General features: G+C 52.5%; 12 protein-coding genes across 12 annotated transcripts; 5 read left to right on the top strand and 7 right to left on the bottom strand.

Annotated features, from left to right (window-relative positions):
- Positions 1–2,053: 2,053 nt before the first annotated feature.
- CONPUDRAFT_62721 (uncharacterized protein) lies at positions 2,054–2,386 on the top strand (the record flags this gene model as incomplete). Its single annotated transcript, XM_007774202.1, has 1 exon — positions 2,054–2,386. One exon carries the CDS (start codon positions 2,054–2,056, stop codon positions 2,384–2,386), a length of 333 nt encoding a protein of 110 aa, XP_007772392.1.
- A 910-nt stretch (positions 2,387–3,296) lies between these two features.
- CONPUDRAFT_168336 (FAD/NAD(P)-binding domain-containing protein) lies at positions 3,297–6,014 on the top strand (the record flags this gene model as incomplete). The annotated part of the gene is made up of 11 exons (XM_007774590.1): positions 3,297–3,478; positions 3,546–3,804; positions 3,858–4,045; positions 4,095–4,209; positions 4,261–4,308; positions 4,359–4,431; positions 4,488–4,751; positions 4,817–5,010; positions 5,070–5,272; positions 5,327–5,474; positions 5,734–6,014. The coding sequence occupies 11 exons, from the start codon at positions 3,297–3,299 to the stop codon at positions 5,857–5,859; spliced, it is 1,800 nt and encodes a 599-aa protein (XP_007772780.1). The 3' UTR covers positions 5,860–6,014.
- A 257-nt stretch (positions 6,015–6,271) lies between these two features.
- CONPUDRAFT_157654 (uncharacterized protein) lies at positions 6,272–7,643 on the bottom strand (the record flags this gene model as incomplete). The annotated part of the gene is made up of 13 exons (XM_007774591.1): positions 6,272–6,283; positions 6,338–6,408; positions 6,461–6,518; positions 6,581–6,723; positions 6,784–6,892; positions 6,940–6,953; positions 7,008–7,019; positions 7,072–7,104; positions 7,167–7,248; positions 7,306–7,407; positions 7,455–7,469; positions 7,521–7,569; positions 7,621–7,643. 13 exons carry the CDS (start codon positions 7,641–7,643, stop codon positions 6,272–6,274), a joined length of 723 nt encoding a protein of 240 aa, XP_007772781.1.
- Positions 7,644–8,381: 738 nt separating this feature from the next.
- CONPUDRAFT_129681 (FAD/NAD(P)-binding domain-containing protein) lies at positions 8,382–10,569 on the top strand (the record flags this gene model as incomplete). Its single annotated transcript, XM_007774592.1, has 9 exons — positions 8,382–8,575; positions 8,635–8,893; positions 8,942–9,126; positions 9,182–9,340; positions 9,404–9,476; positions 9,531–9,798; positions 9,858–10,051; positions 10,098–10,300; positions 10,366–10,569. The coding sequence occupies 9 exons, from the start codon at positions 8,382–8,384 to the stop codon at positions 10,523–10,525; spliced, it is 1,695 nt and encodes a 564-aa protein (XP_007772782.1). The 3' UTR covers positions 10,526–10,569.
- A 69-nt stretch (positions 10,570–10,638) lies between these two features.
- CONPUDRAFT_157656 (uncharacterized protein) lies at positions 10,639–10,944 on the bottom strand (the record flags this gene model as incomplete). Its single annotated transcript, XM_007774593.1, has 1 exon — positions 10,639–10,944. The coding sequence occupies one exon, from the start codon at positions 10,942–10,944 to the stop codon at positions 10,639–10,641; it is 306 nt and encodes a 101-aa protein (XP_007772783.1).
- Positions 10,945–11,364: 420 nt separating this feature from the next.
- Positions 11,365–13,661, bottom strand: CONPUDRAFT_139302 (MFS general substrate transporter; the record flags this gene model as incomplete). Its single annotated transcript, XM_007774594.1, has 12 exons — positions 11,365–11,436; positions 11,487–11,618; positions 11,742–11,768; positions 11,827–12,218; positions 12,267–12,394; positions 12,447–12,470; positions 12,520–12,757; positions 12,807–12,886; positions 12,934–13,004; positions 13,055–13,297; positions 13,351–13,487; positions 13,613–13,661. The coding sequence occupies 12 exons, from the start codon at positions 13,659–13,661 to the stop codon at positions 11,365–11,367; spliced, it is 1,593 nt and encodes a 530-aa protein (XP_007772784.1).
- A 549-nt stretch (positions 13,662–14,210) lies between these two features.
- Positions 14,211–14,796, bottom strand: CONPUDRAFT_92530 (uncharacterized protein; the record flags this gene model as incomplete). Its single annotated transcript, XM_007774595.1, has 2 exons — positions 14,211–14,385; positions 14,459–14,796. 2 exons carry the CDS (start codon positions 14,794–14,796, stop codon positions 14,211–14,213), a joined length of 513 nt encoding a protein of 170 aa, XP_007772785.1.
- A 246-nt stretch (positions 14,797–15,042) lies between these two features.
- Positions 15,043–16,444, bottom strand: CONPUDRAFT_84501 (uncharacterized protein). The gene is made up of 3 exons (XM_007774596.1): positions 16,309–16,444; positions 15,726–16,220; positions 15,043–15,638 (listed from the first exon to the last, which is right to left on the bottom strand). The coding sequence occupies exons 1-3, from the start codon at positions 16,424–16,426 to the stop codon at positions 15,148–15,150; spliced, it is 1,104 nt and encodes a 367-aa protein (XP_007772786.1). The 5' UTR covers positions 16,427–16,444; the 3' UTR covers positions 15,043–15,147.
- Positions 16,445–17,633: 1,189 nt separating this feature from the next.
- On the top strand, positions 17,634–18,142 carry CONPUDRAFT_157659 (uncharacterized protein; the record flags this gene model as incomplete). The annotated part of the gene is made up of 3 exons (XM_007774597.1): positions 17,634–17,726; positions 17,820–17,963; positions 18,023–18,142. 3 exons carry the CDS (start codon positions 17,634–17,636, stop codon positions 18,140–18,142), a joined length of 357 nt encoding a protein of 118 aa, XP_007772787.1.
- Positions 18,143–19,062: 920 nt separating this feature from the next.
- CONPUDRAFT_109989 (ammonium transporter) lies at positions 19,063–21,267 on the top strand. The gene is made up of 7 exons (XM_007774598.1): positions 19,063–19,191; positions 19,260–19,462; positions 19,540–19,603; positions 19,669–19,774; positions 19,836–20,256; positions 20,319–20,699; positions 20,760–21,267. The coding sequence occupies exons 1-7, from the start codon at positions 19,161–19,163 to the stop codon at positions 21,081–21,083; spliced, it is 1,530 nt and encodes a 509-aa protein (XP_007772788.1). The 5' UTR covers positions 19,063–19,160; the 3' UTR covers positions 21,084–21,267.
- A 566-nt stretch (positions 21,268–21,833) lies between these two features.
- CONPUDRAFT_168342 (uncharacterized protein) lies at positions 21,834–22,112 on the bottom strand (the record flags this gene model as incomplete). Its single annotated transcript, XM_007774599.1, has 2 exons — positions 22,003–22,112; positions 21,834–21,945 (listed from the first exon to the last, which is right to left on the bottom strand). Coding segments are annotated over exons 1-2 (168 nt in total), but the record flags the coding sequence as incomplete, so codon positions are not given.
- A 1,433-nt stretch (positions 22,113–23,545) lies between these two features.
- On the bottom strand, positions 23,546–24,994 carry CONPUDRAFT_168343 (uncharacterized protein; the record flags this gene model as incomplete). Its single annotated transcript, XM_007774600.1, has 3 exons — positions 24,828–24,994; positions 24,537–24,768; positions 23,546–24,340 (listed from the first exon to the last, which is right to left on the bottom strand). The coding sequence occupies exons 1-3, from the start codon at positions 24,854–24,856 to the stop codon at positions 23,546–23,548; spliced, it is 1,056 nt and encodes a 351-aa protein (XP_007772790.1). The 5' UTR covers positions 24,857–24,994.
- Between the last annotated feature and the right edge of the window lie 967 nt (positions 24,995–25,961).

A 25,961-nucleotide genomic window follows, 5' to 3' on the forward strand; every position in this document is an offset into this window, starting at 1 on the left:
GGTGGCGGAGAGGCAGGAGGACCACTCCGCGCGTTGATCTTGGCGATGCTCCACGGATTTGGCTTGTACTCAACTGTTTCTTTCCTAGCACGTAGGTCGATTTCCTCGAGCAGCCTCGTGTCCTCAGAACGTTCGTCTTTTGATGCTGAATTTTCATCGTCTGAAGCGTCGGGGTCGGAGTCGGAGTCATCGTATACAGGGTTTGAGCGGTTGTTGAAGGACCAGTATGATACCTCAGACATGGGTTAATGGGCACGGATGAATCTCAGGGATTCAAGGGCGAGCAAAGCTCTTAGAGGGTAATGCAGACGCGTGTGGAGGTGAAGTCGCCGCCTGCGGCAGACGCGAGACGTGTTGTTTGGTCCAAATAGGGGCCAAACAAACATACGCGATCCAGAGTCCAGACACGGCTTCCGGACGGCTTACATGCATGGGCCCATACTGTACTTTTTCGACCAAAAGTTCGCGAGGTGGTGTGGGAATATGACTACCAAATACAGCGTGTCCCGCTTTTTAGTTCGCTGGTGTTGGTGGTGCGGGACATAAGTTCGGTTCGAGTTTTTTAAATAGGAAAATGAGTGTGTGGTGGATATCATCGCCTCATTCTGTGCGCTATGGTGTATTAATGAGCTGCTGGGATGACTGTATTGGTTGTCCACAAGTGAAATATTGATGCCCATTTAGCCCCTATTTACAACATGTCACCCATTTTAGTTCGTGGGCTCTACTGAAGCGGGACAAACCGACCAAAAGTTCGCGGTGCTGGTCCGAATGGGACACGGGACGAACTTTTGGTCGAAAAAGTACAGTATTCACAGACAATACAATTTCTAGATCAAGGTGAACCAGGCGTGTCCTATCTCCCACTTTCATCGCTCGCTTCGAAGCTTACACACGTCCCATCATTTACCGCAGTCGGCGCAAGATGCTAGAGTCTAGACCAACAACCTATCAACACCTAGTTACATTAGGACGGACCCCTCAGCTTCATAACTCCTATCGAGGTCCTGAAGTCATCAACCTGAAGAATATCTCATGCATACAACTGGCTATCTTCAGTAGTCCGCGTATTCACTGTTTGAGTAAGTCGTAGGGTTCACCACTTCACTCAAAGGCTCGGTCTTACTACGAACTCAGAGATCATCAACACTGCCTCTGCAGCTGTGTTGCCTATGATTGATGAACTTAAGAGATGTGAGGTTTCCGCGTTTGACTGCCAGAGAACGCTCTTTCGGCGCGAGGCTCGGCCTCCTTTCCGCTTTGACAGGCCACTGCAGGCTTAGCATGTCATGGACCATCGATCCTGCTGTTTCACTGTCCTGAAGATATAAGACAGTGTATGCAAAAATCATTGGTAAGGCATCATAAAAGGGCGTGGTACCAGTGGCGCGAGGCTGTTATGAGTGTATTTGATGATCAAGAGTGGCTCACCGTCGAGGGTAAATATCAGGGCTTCACGTACAACTCATATAGATAGATGTGTCTCTGCTTACTCCCAGAATCCTAACACCTCTTCATGCTCCCCTCCCAGGAAATACTGACCTTAGCCACAGCATCCGAGTACATGAGCTGGACGGCCTGTGCTTCGTCGACACTTATACTCTACGATCACTTAATTTCCTTTGAAGATGAAGTGAGGTTCTCGCAATTAGTTGTATGGCACTTATGACGACTGACTCTTTGCTCAGATAGCTTGCTTTTGGGACAACTCATGGTCACTTAGCAAAGGGCTCTATATCATAGTACGAAAACTCCACTGACAGTTGCCTGTGCTGAAAACCGTCACTTCCCAGATTCGCTATGGTGGCCTAGTCCAATCAGCGTATGTTCTGAGACATAGTGTATGTTGACTTAGGCTAACCTTATCTGTAGAATACGGATTCTAGGGAGTGCTAGTAAGTACTAATGTTCAAACAGCGGATTGAGTGTAGTTCTGACTCCTTGGTGTAGATTCTATATGGATGGAAAATCGATTAGATTCCTTCATGAAACTGGAGATTGTCGACGCGTTTGTTATCCTTCTCGCTACTCAAGGTCGGATCTATCAAATTCAATGCCATGTACGAATCTAAATAATGTTTCAGCTGTGGTAGGACTGCGAGTATGGTACCTGTTCCCGAAGAACAAAACCATACATGCTCTTTCCCTTGGTACTTACTTTGGCTGTGCTATTGCAACAATAGTCCTGGTGAAAGAGCAGTATCCCTTTATTCTCTTGGAGATGTCGCAAGGCTCCCAAACGTCTCAGAGCCCTGTGTTGCTTTGGGTGATATATATGCCATCTCTTGTTGTTCATACCGTATTTTTCTTCCTCAAGATCGTCAGGCTGGCCATGGCATCGGAGCCTGTCAGTGAAACATTCCTCTCGTTATTCTTCAAGGAGTAAGGGTATCCGCTATTTTTACGTTCATGCTGAATGGCATGTCATCTTAGGGGATGCATGATATATCTCTTTTCCGTAGGCGAGTCTGAGGAGTAATGTGCGTACTTTAAGACTGACGCAAATGCATCCCTAGCCAGTCTATTGTACACAACCGTCTCACTCACCTTCACTACTTCTTCCAATGTCGTTGTGAGTCCTGAAACTACTTGAGTATAGGTTGCCTGGTATTCACTCTTTACCACAGGAGTATATGACTGCATTCGGGAGCGAGTAAGCCACCTATATCTTCAGCGAGCGAGCGTAACAATGACTGTGGTTTAGGATGACAGTTGCTGCAACAGTGGTGTCTGTCTGTCGTGCGATGCTCCACATTCGCTCCCTTGCAGACACGTGGCACGTAGAACAATCTTGGCTTCTTAACCATGCCGAACTGAGCCGAGCAAGAGGTACTTCTGGAAATCAGGGGAGGGACATCTATGTGGAGGTCGATGCTAGTTGAATGGATGGGTGCGGAGTTTATGTTGACACAGGCGCTGGTCTCTGCCATGTTGATGATACTCGAGTAGATGCTATTTGTTCTCCACTCCGCCACAGTGGCGGTGGCGTTCGTTGGCTCTGACGGCCGTATTCTGTTCCAGGGACCTATCATACACTGCACGACTTACATTTGGATTAGTCGTACGCGCCACCCTCCGGGATTGTTGTCACTGGTATTCCATAGTAGCGCTTATGCATTCAAATCAACTCTCACGTTCATCCTGCCTTCTATTGATTCGTCGACATATTTCATCCTTCCCCGTGTCAAGGTGGCGCTGACGGCTCCGATGGGCAGCAGGACGATGCCTTATTCGCTAGACTTGAAGGTAGGGACTCGCCATTCTGCGCCTACTGCTGACCACTCTTTCCTCCCTCCATGACCACGACGCCCGCAACAGGCAGCTCCGTTTGTGTCATTGGTTCTGGCCCGGCTGGCCTCATAACTGCACATGTCTTGGTTCAAGACGGGTTTCGAGATATGCAGGTACTTACTCGAGACGCGTCTCCGGGTGGTGTCTGGTCGCGAGAGCGGATGTATCCCAGCGTGGTGGTGAACAAGTGCGTTACGTTCTATCAACGGAAGCCCGGCCGTCAAACGTTTACTGAGGGATACCTAAACCTGTAGCGTACATGGGGAGTATTGCTTCTCTCCACTGCCAATACCACCTTCTGTACTCGCGGACAAGCGCGTGTCGGGCATTGAGACGCAAGCGTACATGGAGCAGTTTGCAGACATCTTCTTGAAAGGTCATATCCAGTACAACATCGAAGTGTTGAAGGTACATCGAGACGACGGTTCGGGCATATGGTCCGTTGACGTGCTAGACAAAAAAACCAGCACTCGGAAGGTGCTCACCTACGATAAAGTGGTCGTGTGCACTGGGGTACGTATCGAGCTGAATATTTCAATCTTTACAAGCGACTAATCAATGTTCAGGGCTGTAGCAGTCCATTCATTCCGGACTCGCTGTCTCCAGCTTCAGACAAGAACTCTGGGTTTTTCGGCCCCGTGATACATTCATCCGAGTTTGCCCAAAAGGCCGAAGAAATCATCAACGCCGCCGAGGGGGCTTCCGACGACGACTTCAACATTGTAGTCGTGGGAGGCGGTAAATCTGCGCAGGAGTGAGTACATCATCCTCGCGCGAATGCGATTGACTAATTTCAATCTCAGTATCTGTGTTCGTCTGGCTCAGGAGAAGTTACCTGTGACCCTCGTACTGGACACTCCAAATGCAGTTGTGGCCGCCCCATTCGCGCTGCCAGACTTCATTCGAAGGAGCCGGTTAGTACATGACGTAAATGGTGAGAATCGTTTTGCAAACCTCATGTTCCCACAGGGTGATAAGCCTGATGGCGCCCCATATTCGCCTCAGAACAAGAACCGAGTAGGCAATTATGACTGAGTTCGCGAGCAGGGACACTGATACTAGTTAAGGCGTTTCCTTCATACAACTTGGCTGGGGAGCAAGATTGTCCGTGGGTTCTGGAATGTCCTGCGAACGTCCTCGGTAAGCCGACGTTCTTGCCGAGATAACTCAATTTCATCATTTGCCTTAGTTCCAAGCATTGTCCATTCCACCCGATTCACCGCTACGCCAGTCTACGTCTTTATTCTGGAGCACCCGGGCAAATGATGAAGGAACGCCACGCAAGGATGGCTTCTATTCGCTCATCAATTCCGGTAGCATCAAGCTCGCTGCACCGGAAAGGGTCTCCGGATATGGTGAAGATGGGCAGTCAATCATCCTTAATAGTGGTACGAAGGTGAAAGCCAGTATAGTCATCTATGCTACCGGCTTCCAGTCTTCGTGGTCAGGGCTATTCGACGGTGCGGAGTGTTCTTCAGTCCAAGTCCAAGAACTCCTGAACTTACATTCCGTTGTATCCTGACAGGTCACACGGAAGAACGACTTGGTCTCAGCGGACGCGAATGGTATCCCCAGCCAGCCACGGACGAATGGTCATCCTACAAGACGCTTGATGACCCTCCGGAGATCCAGAAGGATGTGATTGACCCGCAGATATATCGAGGCATTGTACCCGCCCGAAACATAGCGAGAGCCGATTTCGCCATCAACGGTAGTATTGTAAGCGCCCTTGAAGCTTGATACTTCACCATGTCCGAAGTGTTCACCTTACCTGGTAGTTCTCGGCGCACAGCGCGTGCACATACGAAGTAACCGCACATTGGATTTCCTCGTACTTCTTGGGAGACCTCAAATACCTCCCTTCCTCAACTGAGGAAGCACTTACGCATACGGCTCGGAACGCGGCTTGGATACGGAAGCGTTATCCTGGCGTCTTGTACAAGATCAATGAGAGCTTCACCAGTGATATCGTATTTTGGGCGTACGTCAATATCACCTTATCATCTTCATCGCTCTGAGCTCACGCGCCAAATAGATGGCCTCAGCAAATGGACGACCTACGCGAAGATATGGGCGTCATGGGAGCAAATGATCCTTGGAACTGGTTGACCTGGCCCTTTAAGGTGGTTGGTGTTGACGACCTGAAGGACTTAAAGCGCCAAAGGGAAACAGCGCGCGAACAGGTATACACAACTATCCGAGGGCGTTGATCTTATTATGTAGTGCCATGTCGACTCTGAGGAGTTAATGAGGCATGTTCGTGGGCGAAGTACTGTACATTGGAAGGATTACATTAGCTCTGGTTAAGTACTCCTTTCTATGAATTCCTTCAACAGATCGCTCGAGTGCCCAACTGTGCACCCTGCTGTGATCGGTTATTGGCTTTGCGTAGTGTATGATTGCTAACCTGGCCTTATTCGCGCACTCTTGCTCGCGGATGAGAAACATTATGACGTTGCACAAGACGGCGGATCCTCGAAGCGCTCCACCACTGTGGTCACCGTTACTCCGGAAGATGCCAACGACGACGATGCATCCCTCGGTGCTGGTACGTCGTGCAAGGAGTGAAACCTGATGGGAATTTCACCTGCTATTTCGCCTTCTATTTCCGCATCGCTGGCGCCCTGAGACATAGTTGAGTACGAGAATAATGGGGGAGTGCAAGATCAAAAGGGATAATTTCACCGTCATAACCCCAAACTCCAGTGTACGGCTCATTGCCCTGGTCTAACGAACGATTGTCGTCAGGCACTTACACTGTGTTTCAAGGTAAGCCGGATAATTACCTTCCTTCTTCTTGTAGACGCATTAAACGAGATGGGATCCGCAGTCGCGTGAGCTAAGGATCGCCAACGTCCGCGCGCATTGAGCGTCGACAAGATCGAGTTTGTATACAGTTTCGATAGAGAAAACTCAAAGACCCAGAATCTGACCAGTGAAGGATTAACATCTTAACGCGACAGGGGCGCCGGTAGAGTGCTTACAGGGTCGTCTGTCACGACCCGTCAGGATGGCATAGGGGCGACGAAGTAAAAGAGAAACTAACCGTGCTTGCGATGAAAAGGCTCACGTCTAGAATAGCGGCAGTGGCTGTCACCATCCCGGTCTGAACAGTTACTTAAGGCCCTAATCAGTTATCTTCCGAGTTGCAAGAGGTACCAGAACTCACATCGGATAATCCTGTTCACGAGATCGTCGGTGGAAGGTACCCCCGTCTTCTTTTGATACTAATGAAAGGCCTACACTAAGCCTCACGCGAAGACATGCCAACAGCAGTGATGGGACGAACGAGACTCCAGACTAATGAAGCCGCAATGAGGGCGTCAGCGACAGCAGAGGACACGAGCCAACCAATAGGGGCTCCCTCGAACTGATGGAACTGTGAGTACTCGTTCAAGAATGATACCGCGATTCCGGTCGCTAGACCTCCCACTAGTGCCAACGTAGGTTAGGAGACGAAAACATATGGACGTGAAAATGAGTGAAGCATACAGAACGACGTGGTTGTAAAGAGGCAGATAAAACCAGGAATGACGAGAGACTCGCTCATGGCCCTGACTCTCCAAGCAAGGAAGAGCTGCACGGGCGTAGAGATGAGGACCTGCAAACGAGTAAGCCCACCGTGCACTCAAAGGATGATGGACATACTGTGATGATAGCATCTAGACGAGCTAAAGTCAATCTGGGGGCATGCATTTTCATCAGCCAGGACGAACCAGGTACTACCACTGATTCTCGGTCAATCATTGTCGGCAGAATAGAGTGAGGGATGTTACTTACTAACCGGTACGTATATCATAGCTCGTTCGTCACCTTTACCATCAAGATGTTGAGTGAGTGGACAATAGCAACAGCGACGTGTGAAATTTGCGCACCCCAAAGATGTACCAGAGGCTCGTACATGACTCCAATATCAAAAATAGTATTCAATGACTCGGCGACAAGCAAGTATACTACCTTTATGAAAAAGATGCATCAGTACATCGACGCGATATTAGCTAGGGATGAACATACAAAGTAACGTATCCAGCGTGGGTCACTGCTGGACGTTATCCCGACATCCGTGATGCAAGGGAGTAACACATGCCTGGTAGAATTTCCGAAGTATATGAACGCCTAAAGCGTCATGAGTGTTCGGTGACTTAAGGCCTAGAAGAGCTCACCTGTACAATCGTGACCTACACGCCCACATTTGAGTTGTTGCAAAGACCGTCGGATGAGCTACTTACACCATATAGGATGGAGTTGATGAAAACGCCGATAAGCATAGGCCCAAAACTGGCAGCGACTTATAAGGTGAGAGCTAAAGCGGTGTGACTATGGACTTACAGAAGCTCAACGTTATGAGCCATGGTCGTCGACGCCAAAGGGAGGGGAGGTCACCTTCAACGAGGCATGATTCTTATACCCTCAGTTGAGTCCAGCTCCTGAAAAGGAATTATTACGAAAACAACTAGTACTCACGAAGAAAACCCCTAAGTGGTATACTCGGGCCCTAGATCATGCACCCCATGTGGATCGCCAAGCCCCTATGCCGCTCTGCGCCAAAATTGTTAGTTTTCCAAGATATCGACTGTTATGTAATCGAGTTGCTCACTTCATCACCTCATGATAAAGGGCCTTTTGTGCAAAACAAGTGCTGCGCGTTGGGGTTGTTAGTGGGAGTAGCCGTGGGCACATGTGCGTTTGGCGTAATTAATCGCAGCCTTCGGATAATACCGGCGGAGCCTGAATAAAATTACGGCAGTACTTGCCCCTTAGCCAGGCCACACATGGTTACTGGGAACCAACTGGGAACGGATGTCAGTCCGACAAGCTTGGGCATAAAGCCCACTTTACTAACTTACTTATGATCTTGGTCATTCGTTTAAGCCATTTAATTGAGGGTTTTCACTGTTTCTCACGCATCATTTGCGTTCCTCAGGTAGAACTTCGGCACGACGAATGGGCGTGCTTCACACGCGTAAGCCGTTCGCGGAAGCAGTAGCCTCGCATGAGAGAGAACAATCCGGGCGGTTACGGAGAAAGATATAGGCCGCAGAAGCTCCTCTGTAGGTCCAGTTCTTGACCATCTTTTTTCTCAAGCTGAAATGGCTTCGGCGACCATTCCGCTTCAGGCCCACACTGAATCTGTTGCTGTCGTAGGTTCCGGTGCTGCAGGTCTCATTACTGCACACACCCTGATTCAAGATGGTTTTCGAAACGTCGTCATTCTCTCAAGCGACAAGCATCCCGGAGGCGTGTGGTCGCAAGAGCACATATATCCCGGTATCGTGATCAACAAGTGTGTGCTTCTCATTCTTGTCCGAGGAAGTGTCGATCGGGAGCTTACCGTCTTTGCAGTGTCCATGGCGAATATCGATTCTCGTCCTTGCCGATGCCACCGTCTCCCCTCCCCAGCAAGCGGGTGTCGGGAGATGAGATGCGAGCTTACATGGAGCATTTTGCCGAGACTTTCTTGACCGGGCGAATTCGCTATGGTGTTGACGTTAGTCGGATCAGACGTAAAAGCCCGGCTGGAGGCTGGTCGCTCGACATCGTAAACAAGCAGGAGAACACAAAGGAAACTCGCGACTTTGCCTGGCTCGTCCTTTGCACAGGCGTACGTCTAATGTCAATCTAGCGTATACACTCACAGATGCATTATCAGGGCTGTAGCAAACCGTACATACCAGAATCACTCTCATTTGAGGCTGCGATTGAAGCCGGTTTCACCGGGCATGTGTTTCATTCATCTCGGTTTGCCCAACACACAAAAATGGTTGAAGAACTGGCTAGACGAGCCAATTACGACTATCGTGTAGTCATCGCTGGAGGGGGAAAGTCAGCTCAAGAGTAAGTTAGTTCAGCTATTTGCTCAAATGCTGCGACATGTTCATCAAACCCATAGTCTGGCTGCCTACCTAGCCCAAAAGGGGATTGACACGACAGTTGTGTTCGAGACGACGGATGCTATAGTGGCAGTCCCCGTTGCCCTTCCCGACTTCATCAGAAAGAGCAGAGTTCTAAGCATCATGGCATCTCACATCGAGTTGAGGACCAGGCTTGAGTTCGTTTAGTTTTTCTCCTTCACGGTGCCGCCTCCAACGCTCTGACGCCTTCACCGTGACAGACAGTTCCTGCACACCACATGGCTTGGAAGCAAGATTGTGAAAGGCTTTTGGAACTTTCTCTCATGGTCATCAGTAAGTAGGACGCAATTATCCGTGGTTAGTCTCATATTAATGCTCTTGAGATAGTACAAGGCACTTTCAGTACCACAAAATTCTCCAATGAGACGGGCCCAGCCGCTCTTCTGGAGCATCCGCGCCAACGACGAAGGCGCACCTCGGAGCGACAGCTTCTTCTCTCTTGTTAGCGCAGGTAAAATTAAGCTTGAGTCACCAGCCCGTGTAGCAAGCTTCGGAGAGGGACACTCTGTCCACCTTGATAACGGTCAGTTCCTCAAAGCGGATGTGCTCGTGTTGGCCACTGGGTTTGAGTCTTCGTGGGGCACTCTATTCGATGGTCCGTAGCCTGTCTCATCTCCCTTGGTTATGACATGTTATATACTAATATTGTCTTAGATGAGACAGCGGAAAGCCTTGGCATTAACAGACATGCGCCTTCAGGTCCTGACATGGACGAATGGCATTACATGTCTCTTAACTCTCCCCCTCCGCCCTGTCCTCAACAGGAGAACTGGGCTTCGTCAATCTATCGCGGCATTGTTCCTGCCAAGAATCTACAAAATCGAGATTTTGCTATCAACGGCGCTGTGGTAGGCTTTCTACAGTTGAGAGTTTCTAAACCTTACTCGTTTCCAGTTTACAACGAATCCCGGATACGCGTACGAAGTGACAGCTAACTGGATCTCGTCCTACTTCCTCGGTGATACGATGCGTCTTCCGTCCTCTTCCGAGGAAGCGCTCGTGCATACTGAGCGCAATGCCGCTTGGCTGCGAAAGCGTTATCCCGGTGCTCTTGCTTGGATCAACGAGAGTTATAGTAGTAGCCTCGCTTTCTGGTCGTAAGTTTCCTCGTTGTGTGTTGCTTCCAAGATTGATGCCACTTATCACTATGCCATCATTACAGTTGGCCACAAATGACGGATGAGCTTTTAGAGGACATGGGTGTCACAAGCATGAGAAGTGGAGGTAACTGGTTTACATGGCCGTTCCGTGTCATCAGCGTCGATGAGCTGAAAATTTTGAGGGACGAGCGTCGCGCAATCCGCGAGAAAAGTCAAAAGTAGTGAGATTCTTAACCTTCACATCCAAATCCAATATCACGTTCACGCTACGCATCATCAATGGACCGTTCAAGCAAACAAATATCGATGGACCACGCGAACAACGGCGAAACTTTCTACGTCGACCTCTCCAGCTGCTCAATCGACAGACCTTTTAATATCCGCACCGCACCTGGGCTCCACATCTCGCACGCGTCCTGATCGCCGTTGAGATCCTCAACATTCTGATGGGCTGAACCGGTAAAGAGCTCGAGATTGGTGACTTCTCCGCGTTTGACGACGCTCTCACCGACGTGCTGTTCGTAGCCGAATGGGCTGAGGTACAGTGTGAGGTGCTCGAACGTGTCACGATTAAGAGATGTCTGCCAGACTGCCGACAGAACAAGGTATGCGTCTGAGGGAGCTGAGTGCGTTGGGTGCATCACAGTGTTGCGTGCTATCGTGCCCAGTCTTACGCCTCGTACAGTCTGAATATTTTACCCTCGCTGCATCCGGCGCTCAGTACTTGCTCAGTACTCCTTGATGACCCATTCGCCCTTCGCGTTCAGTGCACGACATCGAGCGTCCATTTCTGATCGTCCATCCACTGGTTCCTCAGGAATCCATCCCACCACCGAACGTGTATCTCCCCACCCACGTCAAAGCAGTATCCCGCGACGCGTGGATCGGGGCTGAGGTACTCGTGCCTTGTCATCACCCCACTCAACCATCAACATACCCAGGATACGCAAGAGCACCATTGTCCCCGCTGGATATATTTAAAAGGCAAAGGCATATATGAGGCACCCCTTCGAATTGACCATTTACATTTCATGTAACGTACGACCAGGAACCGATGCTACCTAATACGCAAACCTGAAATTTAGTCGTTGATTTCCCTTATCCGTTGTTGCTTCTATGTATGCTTGTTGCTCCTGTAACGAGAAGTCAGTCATCGTGCAGGAGGGCTGGGAGCGAATCACACCTTCTCTGTCATATTTTCCCACTTCGTCTGTCTGCGACGGTTGGTTTCTCGGTAAAATAACCAAGTAAGGCCATATGCCACAAAGTTCTGGACCGTGATAAATATTAACGCGAGATTGCCGTGTTTGTCTTCCTTTTGGGTCAGTACGAGTGGACTATGTTTTTAATGGATCACTTACACAACGGCTGCTCGCAGACGTAAACGAGGTTGACATCAATAAGGTAGAAATACATGAAGAGTATAGATAAAACTTACAGCGTCGCTTGCTTGATAAATATTCGACTGTAGTTATGTCTCAGAAAGTCGTCACGAGGTTGAGATACGACGTTATGTTACTCACGTATGCAACTGTTCCAAGGTTCACGCAAATATTGTACAGACTCGCAGATACGGTCCTCCCCTGCACGCTTCCCGAGTTTCTTGAAGCCCATGCGACTTGGATTGGATGTACATCCGGGAAGCCCGTTATCAACGTCACCACGGTGTAGTAGACCCACGGCGACGTTTCAGTAGTAAACGTGTAGAGGGGAATCAGGAGTGACAACGCCCATATCTGCAAGATTAGACAAGGGAGAGTCCGCGAATTGATCAGCTCCGCGAGATAAGTGTTGGCAATGAGCCCAATCATGCCGATAATCCTCGAGGGTATACTGAGCAGATTGGATTGGGTTGTGCTGAAGCCAAGGTTCCGTAGTGTCAAGGTGAGGTATTGCTGAGGTGGCCCCACGGGAACTAGTCTAGACGTAAGTGTTGAAACTTGCATCAATAATCTGAACGTACGGCCATAAACGAAGCCAATATAATACAGTGGCCATAGCCTCCAGTCGCATAACGCTTTCCATATCATCGCTAGAGACAACCCCTGTCGGTTGTGCATGGTAGATTTATATGGATCATCCCGTAAGATCCTACATACGAAGTTTAGCGTGGCACCCCGTGCAACGGACCAAAGTCCATCACCTGTTCACCATGATTACCTCTTCCCTGAACCGGCTGTTAAGCTAGCGTGATCGCTGGTAAACGGCTTACTTGCCTTTCGGTGAACCATCCTTTTGGCCGAAACCAAGCTTTCGTCTGCGTAGGACCGGGTGGCAACATGAAGAATGATGCGATTCCGACGACAGCGGTGAGAATCCCCTCGAGAAGGAAGAGATATCTCCACCCCTCTGTGCCAGTGACATTCTGAATAGCGAGAAATCCGGTTGCGAGGAAAGCGCCTATGAGAGACGATAGAGATGAAGAGACAAAAAACCAGCCGATACGAATGGGCACTAGAAACAGTCTTAGAGATACAACAGCATCCGGACAACGAGTCCTCACGCTCTGTTTTCGTGTAAAAGTACGAAAGGTATAGCACGGTATCAGGAACAAAGCCGCCTTCCAAAAAGCCGATCAAGACTCTGCTCGAAATCAGCACGGCATTCAAGTCAACAACGTTCTCGTCCACCTTGTAAGCAGAAATGCCGCCCTCCCCGTAAGCCAAAACTGCGATAACGATACAATGCTCCACAGAGTGATCTTGAATACTGCTCGGATAGTCCATGACTGAGCGAAACGGATCGACTCACCTGTATAGGTATCCAAATGTCAGGACCGATCCTCTTGGAAACGATTTGTGAAGGTAGCTCCGCCGCCACAAACGCAAACCGGAATATAGAATTGCCAAGATTGTAGTCATCGGTTGTCAGACCAAGGTCAGGTAAGAAGTTATCTGTGTTGGCTTGTTGGATGTTACCGCGGTCCAGAGAAAGACAGAAGAACATAAGGCAGGACCAAAGCATGATGCGTATATCAATTTTGCGGACTAGACTCTGCAGATGCTTCCATTGAACGAGATAGAGGTATAGCGATGCGCGAAACGTGCCTTTTCCTCCCTCCAAGTCCACTTTGCCTTCGGGTCGAACCTGTGCGCGTTCTCGTATTCCGTGGGTGGGCGGTATACTTCTAAGGCCACAGGGTCGTCGAATACCGAAGGTTGGGTAGCAATATCATCGAGACCTCCTTCGCGCCGATGCCGGAGTCTGCGAGGCCAGTCTACCTTGGAGTGTTTGAGCTCTTCAAGCTCCATGAGTACGTTGAGATGAACGCAGCGGCATTCATCGCTCGTGTCCTACGAGAGTATATACTCGCAACGTTATCTGGCGATGGCGCGACTTGGCGCTTGCTTGAGCGCATCTTCAGCCAGTAAATTGTTACATGCGACAGAAGCACCAGCGGTCTATATTTGTCAGTTGTGCCTTGCAATGAGAAGAAGAAAACATACGAAACTTTTACTCACTGCGTGGTATAAAGCTGCTCTCCTCCTAGCATGTGATCGCTTACTGCACTTATAGAAAACCTTCGTTCCATGCCAGCGGCTATCGCTGGACATTTCACTTTCACAGTCTCGTGGCGCACGTACAAGGAGACAAGGTCTCGTTCTCGAGCCTGGGTTTGTTTGTAGTCAGTTGCCACACATATGGCGTCAGAGATGGTCAAGTGATGCATCGTATGACTCGAGGCCTTCTTGTTTGGCTCTGCCGAGTTCGCAAATCGCTGACTCAGCGTCTTAAGCCCCTGTCTGGTCCTCTCATGCATGGCCGATCGAACAAAGCTCTCGTTTGTCGATGATTTTGATAACCTGTTCTATGCTACAGTATCATGCAAGTGTGTGTTATGCGTGTTGAATGCTATCATGCCCGGTCATATTGCCCATACAGCCTGAATCCTCGCCGAACCCGACGCTCAGTACTCCTTGACGACCCACTCGCCCTTGGCGTTCTGCACGACATCGAGCGTCCACTTCTGATCGTCCATCCACTGGTTCTTCAAGAATCCGTCCCACCACCGAACGTGTATCTCCCCGTCCACATCAAAGAAGTACCCCGCGACGCGTGGATCGGGGCCGAGGTACTCGTGCCTTGTCATCGCCCCGCTCAACCATCAGCACCCGCAGAACACTTCAAACACACAAGAACAGCCAAACCACCCACCTCCTCGCAATTGTCCCGTCCTCATGCACATAATTCGTCCACACCCCGACCCTCTCCCTCTCCACATACTCCATATACCACGCATGCACCACCTGGTTCACGTCCTGCCCCGCCCTGACCGCGCGCACATCCTCCCTGTCGCAGCCGCCGCCCGCGGGCGCGCCGCCGAGGTACGCGCGCGGGAGGTGCACGCGCGTCGCGTGCTCCGCGGGGCGTCTGTCGAGCGGCCAGCGGTGCACGGGCCACGCGAACGCGCGCGCGACGTCCGAGAGCATTTTGAGCGCCGCGGCGCGTTCGGCGTCGGTTGCTTTTTGCGAGGCGGGGGGTGCGGCGGGCATGTCTTTGGGGACTGGTTTTCTGGGTTGGCCCATGGTTGGTTTGGAGGTGAACAGAGAGGATGGGGGAGAGTGTAAGGAGAGGAGGTGGTGCCTGCAGGCGTGATGCGGTGGAGGGCGGGGGCGAGTCACGTACGCATCACCACTGGAGTCATCCGGACGCATCCATCGCTGTATTTTTTTCGAGATCTTATCGATGCCTACGTGGAAGTTGCATCGTCCGCTCGAGGGCCCGGAAGATCCTTGGGATTCAAAAGCTCGAGGACATTATAAGAAGTTCTATTACGCGCGATCGAGCCTTCGCGCGCCCGCACTAAATTAAGCACCCCGTGTGCGCACATCGTTCTGGATGAACTACACCTGCTTCACCGCCGCCTCCCGCCTCGCCGTCCAGTCCTTCAAAAACTGCACATCCTGCCCCTGCTCGCCCAGCTTCCTCTCCAGCCTCCTCACAGTCCTCGCCAGCGACGCCTCCGACTTGGCCCCCCACGCCGAGCGCAGCGGCAGGCCTTCCGACTCGTCCTTCGCAGTACCCTTCGTCAACGCGCTCTTCACCTCGCCCAGCAGCCTTCCTGCCACCGCTTGTGCGTCCTTGTTCTTGTCCTGGGCGCGCGCGCATGCATACAGCAAGAAGGGCCCCGCGTACGGGTCGCGCGCGACGGGCGGGTGGTCGTACACGCCAAAGAGGGACGCGGCGGCGACAGCGTCTGCGAGGGAGGGCTTCGTATGCAGCAGGTAAAGGAGGTGGCGCGCGGCGTGTACCGAGGAGAGGTCGAATCCGTACATGGTGTGGTCCGAGAAAACGCGGAGCGCGAGAGAGGGATAGTTTAGGACTTCGCATTTGCCTGTTCGATGATACACCCACACGACAGCATATAGTCAATCACATCATCAATGTGGTGTAGGGGAGAAAAAAAACGGAATGCACGCACGAACAAACGCCTCCGCATCCTCCGGCTCGAACTTCCGCCCCAGATTCCTCCACCGGGGAAACAGCTCCGCCACCTTATCGAGCTCCTCCCGCGTCTGCACGGCGCCGAGCAGCCGCCTCCACGTGCTCCTCCTCATCTGCGCCCTCTTCACCTCCACGCTCTTCATGCGCTCCGCGCGCGGCGCCGTCCGCGCGTGCACGAACTGATAGAGCGTGTCGAAGTCGCCCATCGGGTCGTTAGTGCGTGTGCGCACCCGGCGTTCGTCTTTGGATGCAGCGAGGTCGGCTTCTTCTTCGGGGGAGAGGGAGGACGCGGTGCCGTCGGCGACGCGGGCGGCGTGGGCTTCCGCAGCGGCGGCGGCTTCTGCTGCTTGGGCTGCTGCCTCGGCTTCAGCTGCGAGCTCGGCCTCGGCGATGGACGCGAGGGAGTCGCTCTCGAGCCCGCCGAAGAGGTCGTCGGCGTTGGATGAGGAGCCTTTTCTGCGTTTGGCGTGTACTGAAAAACGTAGGGCGCGGTTAGCACTTCTTTGGTCCTTGTGTCCGCCGCAAAACAGTGCGCGGGGCGTGCAAGAAACGGGGCATACCAGAGAGAGACGCATGTAGCTGACGTCTACATGAGGGCGCGACGAAGACGGCGTGTGAGCGTGAGGCGAGGGATTGGCGCGAGAGGGCGCGGGCGGCGCGTAAGATTGTGTTCGCCATGCTTGAGCTCAAAGTCAAGCGTCGGGCGCGGAACAGACTGGACTTTTTCGTGGGAGGAGGGGTTGCGGGGGGTCGAGGGCAAATACGCGTAAACTTTGGAGGGCAGACCGTCCCGACTCCCTTGCCCCAGCCTCAACTTCCCATCACTGTTATTTTCACTTCTTGCCCCCTTCCTTCAGTCTCTTTGAGCTCGGGAATCGTCCCGGGGTCAAACAACTGATCGTATGCGACACCCAAACTTCCCGCAAGCACGACCCGACTGGAACTCGCAAAGGTCTTCCCATTTGGACATGGCATCCAAAACCTCCACCGGCATCACCTTTTGTGCATTCCCTGCAGCTGTGCAGGTTCCTCGAGGGTGCTTGACAAACATATACCTCCGACTCTTCCGGCTGCATTGGTCTGCTCTATCTTAACTGACCCGCGCGCGCGCATCTCCCCGTTCCGTTCCACCCATAGCGCTTCGCCTTTTCTCGCTGGCGCTCCATCTTTCCCTCCGTCCCTTCTCATCCGCAGGCGGCCTTGCGGTGATATCTCAATTTACCGTCTTTTTCTGCGCTCTGCTTGTCCCACAGTGGGCGTCGCCGCCTTGTTCTTCTCTTGTGCTGATGGGCTGTGCTTCGCCGCCAGACACGTTCTACGTTGTCCACGACTGCTTCTAAATGTTCGAATGCACGAGCTCACTCCTGAGTGCAGCCGTGCTGTCCATCTACGCCGTTGTTCTCGCTTCGTAGGTGCAGAGCCTTGTACTTCACGTTCGGCCTAGTTCTACGGAGCGCCTCCCTCACGAGCTTACCTTTCTGGTTTCCATTGATGGTCTATTTTCCACCCTCTTCCAGCCTACGGTGTCTCCTCGTGCCTGCGTTCCTAGTTCCTGTGACTCATTCTCCTCGATCCCGACTTTATGTCACCCGCCCATCCTGAGCCTAGCTCGCCCTGCACATGCGCCCTGCGCCTTCGTAATTGTATGCACGGGTCTACGCCCTTGATGGCAGCAACCTCACGCTCTATACAACCATTTTCCTTGGCTGGCGCTTGAGCTAACTTACACCCAACGACGACTTGGCTCGCCCACGGTCGTCGCCGGTGCCTATCGATCTCCCACGAAGAAACGCGATCAATATCTATCTCTATCTTCCTCGACGCCCTTTGTTACATAACCGCTGCCCACGATATACATACTTCCGGAAGAGGACTAACGTCAGCCATGGCCTCGCTGTCTCGAACTGCCCAAGACAGAAAACGGACGTCGATGATCGCCCAGGTCATGTTCCGCGCGAGGAAGGTCCACGTCCAGCAGGTACGGTGCGTCTGGGTCGAGCGCTGACTAGGGCTTGCATTCGTATCGCACCTGCCTGTCGGTTCTTCTGACGGTCGTGTTTATTCTATCCAGCTCGAAAATAGGGTGATGGAGCTCCAGAAAGTCTTAGAGTTTACTGCAGAGCAGCTTGCCGTCGTCTGCGCTCCACTTGTGCGGATGCGAGACCAGATCATGCATGGAAGTGTGCCGAGGGGAGGGAGGTACCACCACGACTGTGTGTGTATTCGCGTCTTGGCATAAACACCGCAACCAGGAGTGGTTAAACGTTGAAGTAGCTCAAGCAAGCCGTATCGACGCTGGAGGCCGTACTGGCCCGTCGCCTGCAGCAGGCGTCGACCGCCTCGCTTGTGCCTACAGCGATACATGGAATCGGGCAGCTAAAATGTCGGCTGTAGAGTTGGGGTGGGTCGTCAATTCATGCTGTCAAATGTTCAGGTAGGCGTAACCGAGTGCTCCTACTTCTCGTGTTTACCATGAAGCTGACAGGTGCCCTCGACGATGCGAGGGGCACATAATCTAGGGTAAGGACCGAGTGTTTTTCTAGCATGATAGAATGTGATAGGAAATATTTGCGAGCTTGCATCCAGCGGATCAGTGACGGGGGACCGTTGCCTGTCGATCAATTCATTAAAGTGGCTTCAGGCCCCGCCGTATCTTTGCGGTGGCTTTGTGACATGTTCGACGTCGCCTGCCACAGTGCGATAAACATGGGCGCTTGAGCTCTCGGGAGCCGCTGATAAGCCTGTCTGCATGCCTACTTGATCCAAAGGACGCAAATAAGTCTCAGATGGATGACGCACCGAGGAGGTGCTTCTCGAGTGCGCGTTGTGAGTCAGACGCTCGATGAGAAAGGGTAAAGATTGCTCGAGAAGAGTAGCAATCTGTGCAAGCAATATCCTAATGGAACGGAAGGACGCTTATCTGCCTCAGGCGTCGGTGTGCCTGAATACAGCGCCACATACGCTTGACGTGGGGTTGAGTCTCCGCGGCACTCCGTTCACACGATAAGAAATGGAACTCTGGCGTGTGATTGGCTGATAACGGATACTCCGTCGCTTAGTCAGCTTATATTCTCCCCCGTCTCCATCCCTTGGCACGGACGATAAGAAGGAAACGAGGTTGTGTGTGCTGGTTGATGAGATGACTGCGAGACCATCATAGCCTGCGTGGTCCTTTGGATCCATGAAAAAGCCGGGCGGTCGGGCAGAGGCTGTTCTGTTTCTCCCCACCCCTGCCCTCCACAAGGTTTAAAGGAGCGCCTCTATTTCAGCTGCGTCGTAGTTGGGAATTCTCCTCTTCCTCCGACCCTCCTCCTCTTTGGCTTCCGCCTTCTCGCAAAAGAGCTTCGGCATTCCGGCCCTTCACCCTCCTCTCTCGAACCTTGTTATCGAGACGCGGTGGTAGGCAAGCACGATGTCGCTCAGTAACATCACCTACGACTCCTGTGAGTCGCCCCACCAGCCCCTCACTCTGCCGTGACTAATAAAGCACATGCTTTCCTCTCCTCAAAAGCGGGAGATCTGCAGTACATCGACGCGAACGGGGACAATGCCGTCTTCAACGGCGGCGACATCGCATGGACCCTCGCGTCTACTGCCCTCGTCTGGCTCATGATTCCCGGCGTTGGTTTCTTCTACTCGGGTCTCCTGCGCCGGAAGAACGCGCTCAACATGATTTTCCTGAGTATGATGACCGTCGGCGTCGTCTCCTTCCAGGTATGTGACAATGCGGGTTCGGTCTGGCAGCAAAGCTGACTAGCAACGAACGCCACCTTTCACACAACCAATAACAGTGGTTTTTCTGGGGATATTCGCTAGCGTTCAGCGAGACCGCGAGTCCGTATATCGGTGACCTGCGTGCGTATTTTTTGTGGGTGCTATATATGTGCGGAACGTTGACTGGTGGTCGCTTTGAAACACAGGCCACTTTGCGCTGATGAACGTGGAGGGTCTCACGCCCTCCGTGGGCAGTCCTAAGATCCCCTCGCTTGTTTTCTGTGTTTTCCAGCTTATGTTCGCTGCCATCACGTATGTCCCTCGTCCCAGCCTATTATTCCCTGCCCCAGAATTCTGACTCGGCGCTTTCCAGCCCCATGCTCGCCATCGGCGCCTGCGCCGAACGCAGCCGCCTCGGCCCGATCCTCGTCTTCGTCTTCGTCTGGTCGACGATCGTCTACGACCCGATCGCATGCTGGACGTGGAACCCCGCCGGGTGGTCGTACGTCCTCGGCGGGCTCGACTTTGCCGGCGGCACGCCCGTGCACATTTCGAGCGGCACCGCCGGGCTCGCGATCTCGCTGTACCTCGGCAAGCGCCGCGGGTGGGGCACCGAGCGGCTCGCGTACAAGCCGCATAATACGACGTATGTGGTGCTGGGAACGTGTTTCCTGTGGTTCGGGTGGTTTGGGTTTAATGGTGGTTCGGCGCTCGCTGCGAATCTGCGTGCGACGGAGGCGTGTATTGTGACGAATTTGGCGGCGAGCGTGGGCGGGCTGACGTGGATGCTCTGGGTGAGTACATGTTGCGCTCTAGGGAAGCTCATTCTGAAGGAGCTAACTGGGTTTATCGCTAGGACTACCGCCTCGAGCGCAAATGGTCCGTCGTCGGCTTCTGCTCGGGCGCCATCGCCGGGCTCGTCGCGATCACACCCGGCTCCGGGTTCGTCGGCGCGCCCGCGGCGGTGCTGTTCGGCTTTATGGCGGGGACGGTGTGCAACTTTGCGACGCAGCTCAAGTTCGTGTTCGGGTACGACGACACGCTCGACATCTTCGCGTCGCACGCGATCGGCGGTGTCGTCGGCAACATTCTCACGGGCCTGTTCGCGCAGGCGAGCATCGCGGGCGCGGACGGGATCACGACTATCCCCGGCGGGTGGCTGGATCATAATTATAGGCAGCTGGGTATTCAGCTGGCGGATTCGGTGTCGGGGATGAGTTATTCGTTCGTCGTGACTGTGTGTCCCCCACTCTCCTCCATTGCCTCCCTTATATATCTGATCAACCCAATATCGCAGACGCTCATCCTATGGGTCATGCACTTCATCCCCTACCTCCGCCTGCGGTGCGACGAGGAGACCGAGATCGTGGGCGTCGACGACGCCGAGATGGGCGAGTTCGCGTACGACTACGTCGGACTGCTCTCGGAGCTGCTCCCGCGCCACGAGTACGAGGCGGGCGCGCACGGCGGCGGGCGCGAGCCGGAGCACAGGCATTATCAGCACCAGCAGCCGCACCCGCATGTGCATCATGAGCTTGGGGCGACGTTGCCCCGCGGGCATGATGAGGCGTCGGAGGAGACGGTGGAGAAGGATGGGAGGGAGGAGGTGAATGTTGCATGAGGTGAACCGTTCATATAGGGCAGGAGGTGGATTGAGGTGGAGTGGAGTGGATGGTAGGGGTGGGTTTGGTGGACATGGATGGAGTACGAGTCATTTTGATGTGATTCGCGTATATCATTTGTTGTTGTTCGACGTTCCTTGTATGATGTGTTGTGTTTCTCGTATCTCCCGACTTATAATATTTCATAACCATAGATTGGTGCTCCGTTGCAACGTCTCGGTGTGTCCCACTCAACGAGTCTATCGATCTTGATTTGGAGTTATGGTACATCGTAAGAAAGTGGATTTTGGCCGGCCGTCAAATATAGTCGCAAAGGGCTGACAACCAGCATCGAATATTGATGATCCCGAGCAGTAATCTCTACATTCATCGTTAAACACACGCCCTTTCAGTGCCAGGCTGCTCAGCAAATCTATACCTACCAGACCGTAAGAACGGAAGAAAATGGTGCGCGTTTGGTTTTAAACAAACATATATTCTGATTAATCACCGTCAGTGACGAAAGTTATGTAGAAATGAGGATAGAGCGATATACATGCTCGCGACGACGGGATTGTACTTAATAAGCAACCATTCGCGAGTCAATTTATGCAAAGTCCATAACCACAAGCTCCGTCCTCGCCGCGCTTGCACTGCCCGCATCACCTTGTTGCATCGCATAGCTTTCCGTAAGACACACCCGTCCCCTTTGTAGGTCGACGCATGCAATATCACACCTGGACCAAGCGAGACCAGGCAGTTCGCCTCCCACCAGTTTCGTCGGCGACTCTCTGAGAATGATCCCGGACCTGAGCCAAGTGACCTTCTCCGTGTCCTCGTCTGCTCCTGTGCTCGCATGTTGAATGGCATTGTGGTCGGCCACTTCGTCGCCACCGCCAGCGTCAGCGTCACCAACGTGATCACTTGTAGTTTCCTCACCTTGACTCGACGCTGCACCATTGGCACCATCCACGAACCGTATCTCTAGCCCCTTCATGCGGAGGCGCTCATGCCACACAGCATTGCCGAAACGGCCACCTTCCCTTTCCCTGGATGTAAACATGAGACGCCCCGCACCTCTGAGCACAGGTCGTGGACCATGTTCACGGAGATCTCCCGCCCCTATGTTCGAGGCGATGACTGTCGGTCTGATGCTGACGGGGACGGTGGATGGCGCGTCGTAGGGGGGCACCACGGTCTCTTAACAAGGCGATACTGTAAGGGGAGGACACCTCGCCGAAGTGGGTTTGGCTCAGGCCACCGATAGCGATCCGCGTGCCGTCCTTATCGCCAACAGAGTCGTGGAGAAGGAAGGGGTGTAAGAGCGAGCCGTTTGCCGAACCGACGAAGTGTGGCACAAGCGAGGGCCCTCCTTGGAGTACAGTTTGAAGCGGCGTTGCAGATATCCATACGCCAAGGGGGGTCTCCGGAGCGAAGTCGCCCTCCATAAAGCAGCCGATCATAAGGAGGTGTGTACTCGTGGGCACTGGGTGCGCGTTTGGAGGAAAACGTGAGGTTAGGCGCTACAAAGGACACGCATGATTATACCGTACCGTTTGCATCTTCCATAACGACTGGATGGGCGGAACGGGCCGAGAACTATCCGAAGATAGGATGATAAACTCCTTCTCGGCTCGACGTACCCAACAACGCTGATAAACACATGACGTGGGAGAGTATCAAGTGACATGAGAATGTGTCCTAAAAACGAGCAAGTGTGTAAGACTTGAAATATATTTCCTCAGACTCGAGTCACCAGGGAACGCACTTGAGACCAGCAATGACAGTGAGCCCGTATCTCGTTCGTAGACGCCTTTTGTCGTCCGCTTCGCGTGTATTCTTTCTCTTGATTCAAGCTTTGTAGAGACTTCGGATTGGCGCTGCGGCGAGTAACACGGCGGTGTTGGTGTGGGCGTCTCCAGGATCCATGTCTAGTTTCGAGTTTGCGTGCTGGACACACTACAGACAAACGGCGATTTTACCCCGGATTAAACCGAGAGAAAGAGGCGGCGAGATGAAAGCCTTTTCCTCCGAGTTTTGGAACACCTTTTTGCACAGGAAAAGGTATTCTTCTGGCCGACATTTGCGTTAATTTTGCGCTGGTAAAATGGATGGGTTACCGAAGTCGGACTCCATCTTCCCGATTTGGACGTGTTTTTATCTAATCTCCGCACAGAAATGCAAACTCCGAGGCAAAAGTTCAACTTTTCAGTAACTTTTCGCACAGCAAAAGATGGGTGAAAAAGGCTTTCATCTGTCCGCCTTCTCTAATCACTTTTTGTAACAGAAAAATCACAGCTTGTCTGCAGTGACAAGTGCATGACGCAATGACTCCGCTCGGTTATATCCGAAGCGTGTAATTTGCGCTCCGGCGACGTGTCATTCAACAAGCTTGCTTGAGAATGTCGACGACCTCCCAGACAGCCTTTGTTGGACTCAGAAATTTTGCCTTTGGCAAAGTAAGGTATTCGACACGTAATGCTTACGCGAAGTCTACGACAACGAGCTCTTTCCCGACATGTCCTCCGCGTCTTTGCCCCTCCCCAAAGTTTTCCACAAGACATACTCGCCCTCGCTCCAAATCGACGCAAGCCACCTCGCTGCTTGACCACGCTAAACCGGTGCCATCACTTCCGACCAAGAGTGTTGGTGACTCCCTAAGCACGATACCAGGCCCGGGTCGACTGACCATCTCCTTCTCGATATCGTCACGGCGACGGCGGCGTCTGCGGTGACGCCCCTCGTTGGCGTCTCTGTCAGGTTTGTGCCCATCGTCCTTGCTCCCTCCGACCTGTCCAGTGCTGTCTCTGCCCTCTTCATCAGTGATCCGGATCTCCAGGCACCTCAGGCGTAGGCGCTCGTGCCTCCGATAGCGTTCCCTTGATGCTCGGAGGAGACGCTTTGCCCCGTATAGAACGTGCTCGAAGTTGCTCTCGTGCATCTCGCGTTCAAGTACCTCGGGCACAGCGACTGTCGAATATACAGAGATTTGCGTGTCGGAGGGAGCATCGTCTGACGGAATTAGAACTTGAATAACGCTGATGGGGCGGGATTTCAGCTCGAATAAGTTCTTTTGGTGAATGCCCACAAGGACGACCCGGGTATTGCCGCAGCTGCCAATGATACCGTGTGGAGAAGCATCGGTGCTATCACCAGAGGTATGCACAGAGTCGCGCAGAAGGGAAGGAGAAAAGAGTGCAAAGTCAAATGTGCCAGAAAAGCGAGGTGAAGGGGCAGGACTTCTCGCTATTGCTATTGAAAGCGGAATGGCAGATATCTACCCGCCTATGTCGAATGTTATCCTCGAGGGTTCACATAACAATCGGGTGCCGAGTATGATAAGATGCGAACTAGTGAGTATTGGCTGAACAACACTTATGGTCGGTGGCCCCTGTAAGCGTACATCCAGTTAAGGAGAGTGCCGGACGAATGAATACACAGAACAAGGGAAAAGACACGCGCTGCTGACATACCTCTCTGGTATCTTCAAGCGACTGAATCAATGGTTCCTTCCAAGAACTTTCCAGCCCCATGATCACATATTGTCTTTCTCGGTCGGTGACCGTCCACATCACTATAACTGATGATGGGCCGATGGCCATGATGAACGGTCGGTGGAGCTGACTGCCGTGGGACTGGAGGTTTTGACGAAAGACCTCGGTAAATGCGAGATCATGAGAGGCCCCGGAGACCTTGAACACTCGTCTGAATTCTCGAGACGTTAGGGATCTTACGTTTTCATATGACGTGCACAGTTCACTTACATTTCTCTTTGACCACTTTCTTCTTGCATTTGAAGGAAGCCCAAGTATCCGTAGTATTGGCCATCGCTGCCGACGGTCTCCACTGTATCACACTTATCCAGGGACCAGCTCTATTTGACCTCGTAGACTGTCATATAACTTCCGTCGAAATCCGCCGCATCTAGATCTTGGAAAGCAACGGTTTCCCTCGTAGACATGATTAGCCACCGTCCCTTCAGCAAACAGAAGCCGTCCTCGGGTCCAGCATCAGTATGTAAGGACAATCGCCGCGTGGCCTTAGGTTTCATGCTAGAAACCATCGCCCGGTCTACCATGGAAGTACGGGTCATGGTTTCCTCCAACGTCTGGCGCGATTGTAATGGATGCGGACCGAATGGCCGCGGTAGAGAGCTAGACGCGTATAGCTGCGTCCCCACGCTGCGTTCGTATGTCGCGTCGCGGAGAGTATGAGATATCTAATGTTGAGGGGATGAATGCATCAGTATCACACGTTTGCAAGAAGTGGTCGACAATCGCGGCGCACCTGTCTGAGACTGAGAACATCAAAGGGCTCGAGATGCCCAGCAATGCTGATGAGAATGTCAAGTGGGAGGTCGTCAAAGGTCACCGGGCATGATGTAGATGCTAGATACGTGATGGTTGGTGGGATTTGGGAACAAAGAGTACTGTGAATCCGCCTGTGTCCAGGAAAGCGATGGCAGGAAGCTTGTCCTTGAGATGGTCTCCGTGGTACCCCGAGCGCACCAGTGTGTCTCGTGAGAATGCGAGGCACGTCCTTGACGCCACGAAGGGCTCACTTTGCGATGACTGCCTTTCTCCGGATGTGGGTGTGAGGATATGCAAAGATATGTATGCCACGCAGAGACAAACTCTATGGTGGTGTGGTGTTTATCGCATCGCCGCTGCTTGAAGGCTTGAAGCTTGACGTCTGACCGTGATGCAGTGGCGCCTTTCAACTTCCGCTCGGCGAAAGCCGAAGCAAAGATTTGACGGTCACGTTTGTGCCGCACTGTTGTTGGATGCTCTTGCGTTGAGCCACCTCTGCCGTTATACGCAAGCGTCCCCAACAGCCTGTTCGGATTTCGTGATGTGATACAACTCACAGTACTTGAGAGTGGCTGTTCGGGTACGTGA

This window comes from Coniophora puteana (assembly GCF_000271625.1).
Source record: "Coniophora puteana RWD-64-598 SS2 unplaced genomic scaffold CONPUscaffold_12, whole genome shotgun sequence".
Taxonomy (NCBI): Eukaryota; Fungi; Basidiomycota; class Agaricomycetes; order Boletales; family Coniophoraceae; genus Coniophora; species Coniophora puteana.